Source organism: Equus asinus, chromosome 25 (assembly GCF_041296235.1).
Source record: "Equus asinus isolate D_3611 breed Donkey chromosome 25, EquAss-T2T_v2, whole genome shotgun sequence".
NCBI lineage: Eukaryota > Metazoa > Chordata > Mammalia > Perissodactyla > Equidae > Equus > Equus asinus.
Window position 1 is genome coordinate 15,806,377 of NC_091814.1, and position 6,691 is coordinate 15,813,067.

At 50.7% G+C, this 6,691-nt stretch overlaps 1 protein-coding gene across 1 annotated transcript; it reads right to left on the reverse strand.

Moving 5' to 3' along the window:
- Window positions 1-3,183: 3,183 nt before the first annotated feature.
- LOC106846272 (protein S100-A7) lies at window positions 3,184-6,472 on the reverse strand. Its single transcript, XM_014864979.3, has 3 exons — window positions 6,320-6,472; window positions 4,539-4,696; window positions 3,184-3,412 (listed from the first exon to the last, which is right to left on the reverse strand). The coding sequence occupies exons 2-3, from the start codon at window positions 4,677-4,679 to the stop codon at window positions 3,248-3,250; spliced, it is 306 nt and encodes a 101-aa protein (XP_014720465.1). The 5' UTR covers window positions 4,680-4,696; window positions 6,320-6,472; the 3' UTR covers window positions 3,184-3,247.
- Between the last annotated feature and the right edge of the window lie 219 nt (window positions 6,473-6,691).

Sequence of the window (6,691 nt, forward strand, 5' to 3'; positions counted from 1 at the left end):
GGGTCCTCTCTCAGGCATACTTTCCTGGCTTCTCCTGCATTCTATATAGGCAAGTGTTGACCATAGGAGATGCTGATACAGAACTGAATGTCCTGGTTAAAAAAGAGATGACAAGATGCTGGACTAGCAGTGACCAGGTGATAACACTTAACCATCAGAAGCAGGTGGTGTAGTGCCATAATGAGCAGTGAGATCAGACTGGCCACCAGGGAGCATGGCCCACACGGATCTATGGAGTTGGCTAATACAACATGGTGTTCCTAGGAATAAGATAGATGGGCATCTATGTAATAAAAAATTTAGTCTTGCCCAAAGAGAGGTCGGCCTCTGCCCTGGATTTCTGGAGGTAATCTCTACACCCTTGAGATAGGATGCCTGATAAGAGTGTCCTTGTTTACCCGTGGGCTTTGGACCTTTCCAGAAAGTCTAATAATGTGATTTGTTGTGGAGGCTTTGAGTCACGTGGTATCAGCTTGACCTCTGGGCGGGTAGAGACTGCCATCAGCCACACAGGCAGTCAACCATGGGTTCCCCATAAAAAGTCTGGACACTAAGACTTGGGTGAGTTTCCTTGGTTGGCAAAGTGAATTGTTGCACATCACTGCCAGGAGAGCAGCTCTGCCCATGACACCACTGGGAGAGGACCGCTGGAAGCTGCACACTTGGAACTTCCCTGAACTCTGCCCCATGTGTCTCTTCCTATTTGGCTGATTTTAATTTATATCCTTTCCCTGTGATAAACCATACCCATGAGTATAACAGCTCTCAGTAAGTTCTATGAGTCCTTCCAGTGATTTATCAAAGTTCAAGGTGGTCTCAGAGACCCACAAACTTGTAGCTGGTGTCAGAAGTGAGAGCAGTCTTGTGGATTGTGCTCCCCCTAACTCTGAAGCAGCCAACAAGGGTATTGCTAAATATATATAATCAAAAGAAACCAAGAATAGATAAGCCGAAAGCTAAGATCCCCCTCCCCACCCCCCACCATGGAAAGATACTATCCCTTGCAAGTTTTCCACACCTGAGCCAGAAGCCAGAATCCATCAACTGGTCCCATAAAGAATGACTCTGTAACACCACAGCACGTGTATGTAGTAGTGATTCCCCCAGCCTTTTCCCAAAGGAACCTATGACCCTCTACTTCTGCCTGCCCATTTAGGACTCCCTGTGCCAGTACTCTAGTAGGCAAAAAAGGCATAACTTTACTGGAAGGACAATTGGTCCTCATCACCATGTACGATTGCTGCTACAGAACGGGGGCAGGGAAGAATATTTTTGGCACTCAGATGACCCACTGGGGTATCTATTGTTACTCTTATGTCTGGTCTTAAATTACATGGTAAGTACAGCAACCAAGGCATGGGAACCAGGAGCCCACATGCCTCAGGAATGATGGTCTGGGTCACCCCACCAGGCAAGCCACCCAGACCAGCAGAAGTGCTAGCCATTGGGAGAGAAATCTAGAAAGGACGGTAGAGGAGGAAGATGATGAGTGTCAGCTGTGACCTCAATAACAACCGCAGCAGTGAGAGCTATAGTAGCGCACTAACCCTCCTCTCATAAACTGCCCCAGAAATCATAGCTGACTAGAACTGGAGAAGCTGTTGCCGTCTGGAATGATCTTGACACGAAAACCAAATAGATCTGAGTGGGTACAGGTGTGGACTGTAGTAGACATGGTGATACCCCCACCCAAATCCCTGTTACCTAGGCAATGTGCCCATCACCCAGCTCCTATCAGTGTTGGCTGCTAATAGGTCACAGCTGCACTCTTCTCCCAAGAACTGTTCTGGCTGCAAAAGAGCCTCTAGGCCCAGGAATGCCTAGAAGGCAATGCCTCCCCCTAGGTGGGGCCTGTAGCCAGCGACTAACTGAGACAGGGCTACAAAAGGTGGGCCTCTTTGCCTCAAGGTGGGACAACTCCATGGATCCATTCATGCTCCAGAGCTCCCCAGGGAGTCAGACCGATGCTAAACTGAACCTGAGCTCACTGGATAGTCTAGCTTCTTCCCCTGTCCTATGCTGTTTCCCTCACTCCCTGTCAAGTTTCACCTGACAGCACCGCCTCAATAAACCACTTGCACAAGAATCCCCATCTTAATCTCAACTCCCAGGAAATCTGGTCTAAGACTGTGAACGTATTCCACATATGTCTCCTGGTAAGATAGAAGGGGTGAATGTAGGCCACACATCCAGTGCCCTGTGTATCAGAAGAGTGTGAGAATCTAACAAGAAAGGAAGGTGATCTTATGGCAGCATGACATGAGCCTCAAGGATGGGGGAAGTTTATAGAAGTGTGAGGAATAGTGGGGAAATGGTCTGAAAATGGCACTGGCAATGGAGATGAGTGCTGACTCTGCCCTCTAGTCTGAAGGATTTGGAGAGATTAACACTGGGAAGAATTAGCAACTCTCAGTAGAAACGACGCAAGAAACTGGGCATCTGGGGGAGAAGGGGCAGCCATTGCATCGTTTTTATTTCTGCATCCTCATTTCCTAGCGCAGTACCTAGCTCAGAAATGAGCATCATGAACTGTGTGCTCCCTGTCCCTTCATCTGGTGCATAAATGTTAGCCTCTATTCATTAATGACTACCCCAAAAGTGTTGACCTGAATCAACTAGACTTGTCGCCAGTTTCATGTGTGTTGTGAGGACCACCCCCACTAGAAGGGACCAACTCATTTGCCTTTGTATCCTCAGTGCCCAGCTGGTTGTGTGGCACGTAGCAAACCATATTTGAGAGCAAGACAACAGTGTCTGCTCACATTGACCCAAACATGCAGACGTAGGAGCAAGGACACAGCTGCAGAGCCCAGGCCACAGCACAGAGGTCTAGTGCTCAGGTCACTGCTGCCCATCCCACTCAGGAAAGTAGTCTAGAGCGCAAGTGCCCATCTGGCCCCTGGCAAGGCCCCAAGAGAGAGTTCCAGTTTGCACCCTACAAAGGCTCACCAAGCTGCATAAAACACCTGGCTCTAGATGCAGGGAGCACAGGAGAATCTCCAGGTCCAATAGAAAGGGGTGATAGAACCAGGTGGCAGGGTGCTGGAGGGAGCACTCTGGGAATAGAATAGAAGTCTGGAGAGGACTTCTGCATCTAGTGGAGAATCTACAAAGCAGTTAGCTGACAATTGTCTATTCTGTCTAAGATACACACAGCCAAAGAAAAGGAAGAAGTAATGGAAGTTTTTGGTGAGAAAAGACACTTTATTGTTTCTTGCGGTCTCTGGAGACCTCTGGCTGAATTAGCTCACTGGTCTCCTTCAGAACAGGCTGGTGCTCCATGGCTCTGTTTGTGGTAGTCTGTGGCTATGTCCCCCAGCAAAGAGAGAAACTCGGAAAAGTCAATCTTCTTGTCTCTATTCTTGTCCTTCTTCTCAAAGACATTGGCCAAGTAATCTGTGCCCTTTTTGTCCTGTGGGGAGAAAAGCATTCAAACAAGAAAAATCTAATTACACCTGAGATTTGGGCTGGGAGAAAGAGGAAAAGAGGCCTCCTGAAGTCGGGACATGGGAAGGGGGTACATGGAGAGGAGTATGAGGAAGCAGAGTAGAAATCGTAGGGCTGTTGCCTGGAGGTTTCTCAGTTGAATGGCCCATGGTGGGCAACACCAGGATACTGAGCAGTCTGTGCCAGGAACCACACTGGTAAGGGAGTGAAGGGGCTTTCAGTAGCCCCAGACCCACTCACCACCCCTGTTTATGGGCAGTCTCCATTCTTCCCCAGGGCCCAGCACAGGCTGACCATAGTTTCCTTATAGTTCTACTCTCCTCCCATTTGACTTCTTTCCCATCCAAATTCATGAGTTCTGGGTTCCCTTTCCTCAGGGCCCAGCTCTCTGTTACATTTTGCTAATAAATTCCATGCATTCTAATAGTAAAATAAAACCCATCCTAGGAATAAGCTTTGCTGAATGTAAACAATTAGTCTCATGTCATCAATATTATGATTTCCCTTGAGCTCCATCCTGGTGAGGCTCCACTTGAACGCAGAGGAATGAGTCTACTGGAGAGAGGAGTTATGTCAGGCAGGAGGACCCACATACTGCCCCTGAAATCACAACACCTCATTAATCATCTATTGGGAACACTTATATGTATATCACATGTTGCTATTTTTGAAGTGTTTCCACTTACTTATTCTCATTTATTCACACATTAGCCCAGAAAGGAAAATTCTATTATACCCTCTTCAGAGGGGAAGGGAGAGAAAATCAGAGTGTGGGTGACTTGTCCAGAAGCACCCTCAGGGAAGCCCAGGGGCAGAAGAGGAGCTCAGGGCTGCTGACTCCAGACTCCTTCTGCTGCATGTTCTGTCTCCCCAAAGGGCTGGCCCTGCCTGGGGCTGGGAGGGAGTGATCAGTGAGGCAGAACCGGGCTCAGAAACACCCAATACAAATAGTGAATTCATCTCCCTGACAAGAGTCCTCAGATATGTCAGAACCCATGAGACATATGGGTAGGTTCTGGCCCACCCACCACAGCCCCTTCCACACATATTAAAGCCTCTCCCTGCTCCAGACAAACCAGACCCCAACTCACACAGGCAGCAAGGAAGTTGGGGAAATTGTCCTGCAGCATCTTCAACAGGCCTGGCTTGTCAATCATGTCATCACGTCCGGTGTATTTGTGAAACAGCTCGATTATGCCAATCACAGACGCCTCAGCTTCAGTTTTGCTCATCTTGGCTTTCAAAAAAGCTGCCAGGAAGAAAGACAATGAACTTTATTATCCTTCCCCCCACGTAAGGGTCTCCAAATTAGGAAGATGGGGTGAGGACTGAGGAGCGAGTAAGGACAAGGCTAAGAGGAGCCCAAGAAACTTGTGTTTCTCCATGGTGTGGGATGAGTTGCTCAAAATGAGGAGGGTGGGACCAAGTCCGGGATGTGGGCCCATGCAGGTCAGGGTCCAGAGGAGATGGAGAAGGACACAGATGTCCACTGTGGGCAGGACCACAGGATGCAGAAGCAGAGAGGGTAGGAATCAGCCACCCTGGAAAGGAATGAAGCCTGAGATGGGACTGGAGCCAAGCGCAGCATTGTGACAATGACACGCTTCAAACAGCATCAAATCCATCTCTTCCAGCTTCAACATCAGGGTTAGAGTCACAGGGGCAGAGCAGGGTCATTGCTGAATTGATTCTGATCCCTGGGCTACTTCAGGAGCAAGACCCCCCAGGGGGCCCACCATGACCATAGAGCAATCTCTGTGTGAAACAGGCTGTGGTGGCTTCAGGCATGAGTGTGAGCGTGAGTGTGAGCAGAGAGACCCAGCCCTGTCCTGAGCCCCGGAGGAGGTCTTCCTGCACCATCCCTGGGAATGAGAAAGAGAGACTGGGGACCAGAGTTGGCCTCGGACTTAAAATGAGCAGAAATACCTGCCCTGGTTCTTCAACTGTTGGGTGGAATAGGGGAGATGGGGTCCTTGGGACTGACTGTTATTGGGGATTATGTGCCCTTTGTACCTCCCTGCTCTCTGGATCTCCGAGACTTGACCATGTTTAAATAAAGAGAAAGTCTAACTTCCCAAAGCAGGTTCTCCTGCCAACAGTCAGAGGTCTGGGCCGGACTGGCCTCCAAGCCTGAGAAATTGGACAGTGCAGCCCTCACATCCCAGACTTTCCAAAGCACCCGGGCAATGACCTTGGTTCACACATGTGGGCATCTAATACAATCACCATTGCCTCCCAATGTGGGAGAAAGATCCCTGCTCTGTGTCACTGAGAGGAGCCACCCAAGGCCTTGTGTCAACTTTGGCAAAGACCAGAGCGGAGCCCTGTGCCCAGATGGTCACTGGACACTCCCCTGGCCAGAGTGGAGGTGGAAGAGCTTTGGTTGGTCGGTGCCTTACCCAGGTGCGGGCAGGTCACCTCACCAGGGCAGGGCGGGGGGTGGGGGGGACAGTACCAGGACTGAGGTTAGAGAAACCTTCAAGGCTTTGGCAGGACACCCACACTCCCCCAAGGTTGGGGTGAGGTTGAGTCTCTACCAACCCAGGGCCTGACAGGCAGGTGAATGCAGTGAGGAGAGATGACAAGGAGGAGAGGGAGGGTGGTGTCCCCAGCTGCCACTGGGGCCGTTTCCACAGCAGTTGTCGCAGAGGAGCTGAAAGCAGCAACAGGAAGGTTTGGTCCGGTCATCTTGTACAGATGAGGATCTCAGGCTGGGGAGAAGGTCATACGGCCCCATTGGCGGCAGAGCTGTGACTGGCCCCAGGCTCCAGTGTCCTCTCCCATAGCTGCCTTTGCCGCTCCTGCAAGCAGCAGGGCAGGCGGGGCCCTGAGCTCACCCCAAGAAAAGGCAAAGAGGCAGATGCAGACTTACCAGAGCTGAGGAGGCGTCACTGAGGAGAAGGATGCGGGAGATGTGCACCTGGGCCAGGATCGGTCCCTTTATAAGGCTCAGCCTGGCTCTCCCAGGGGCTGGGAGCCCTGGGGCCATGTTTGCTGTCTGCCTCCTGGAGCATTGCCCCATCCAGGTGGGTGGGACACACCAAGGAGGGTGTGTTCAGCATTTCCTGGTACAATCCAGGCCACCAGGTCTGGCACCTCCCCAGAGACCTCACCTAGCGCCTTCTCCTGTCCCAAACTGGATCTGGGGCTGGGAGCCCAGTGGGATGTGTCACAACATCATTCCCATGACAGGGAAGGGGCTAGAGAAAACTGGGTTTCTGGACCTGAAGAGGATGGGATTTGG